This window comes from Trichinella spiralis (genome assembly GCF_000181795.1).
Source record: "Trichinella spiralis strain ISS 195 chromosome Unknown Scfld2675, whole genome shotgun sequence".
In the NCBI taxonomy this organism is placed as follows: domain Eukaryota; kingdom Metazoa; phylum Nematoda; class Enoplea; order Trichinellida; family Trichinellidae; genus Trichinella; species Trichinella spiralis.
In genome coordinates, this window is record NW_003529614.1 from 1 (window position 1) to 738 (window position 738).

The window sequence follows — 738 nt, forward strand, 5'->3', positions numbered from 1 at the left end:
AAAATATATAATATTATATGTAATAGTAACGAACCTCAGACAGACGCGGCGTCGAGTCAACTCAACACCGCAATGTGCGTTCAAAATTTCTATGTTCAACGTGGCTGCAATTCACATAAACTTTCGAGTCTCGCCTCGTTTTTCATCGACGTACGAGCCAAGTGATCCACCGTTAACAGTGATAATTTTATTTTTGTTCATCGATATGCAGCACATAAGCAATGCTCACTGAACAGAAAACACACCACAAGAGCACTACCGACTGCTTTTATCATTTGTACAAAATAACAAATCGTTTTTCACACAATAAAAATGCACGCTCCACACAAAAAATGCGCGCATTTTCATTTTGATTGGACGTGGCGGCTGACCAAACCTATTGAAACCCAAGCACATTATGAAATATATCAAGCACATTACACTGCACTTGATTATTTCTAATCGGTTACTCATTTTGGTCACACTCTTTAAACCTGATGCACAACACATCACACATGAAAATAGAATAAAACCACAGCACCCGTCTGCACAACAAATGCAACACAACTCAATTCACAGCCAGACACAATATCAACCACAGTACTACTACACTACTGCCAACCGTCATGTTGCACAAGTCGTCAATCGATCTGCTAAAATTAGATCGACGCAGAACGCCCAGGTACCAAACGTCACTGATGACTTTATTCATGCAGATCCACCACAAATCAAGTCATTTTATTGTGTCTGGATTACAAA

The 738-nt window shown here is 39.6% G+C and overlaps 1 protein-coding gene and 1 non-coding gene across 2 annotated transcripts; one reads left to right on the plus strand and one right to left on the minus strand.

The window, feature by feature from the left end:
* Nucleotides 1-29: 29 nt before the first annotated feature.
* On the minus strand, nucleotides 30-181 carry Tsp_14811. Its single transcript has one exon. It is a non-coding gene; the product is annotated as a 5.8S ribosomal RNA (ribosomal RNA).
* Nucleotides 182-397: 216 nt separating this feature from the next.
* Nucleotides 398-711, plus strand: Tsp_14812 (putative pyrroline-5-carboxylate reductase 1; the record flags this gene model as incomplete). The annotated part of the gene is made up of 1 exon (XM_003368324.1): nucleotides 398-711. A coding segment is annotated over exon 1 (314 nt), but the record flags the coding sequence as incomplete, so codon positions are not given.
* Nucleotides 712-738: the final 27 nt, after the last annotated feature.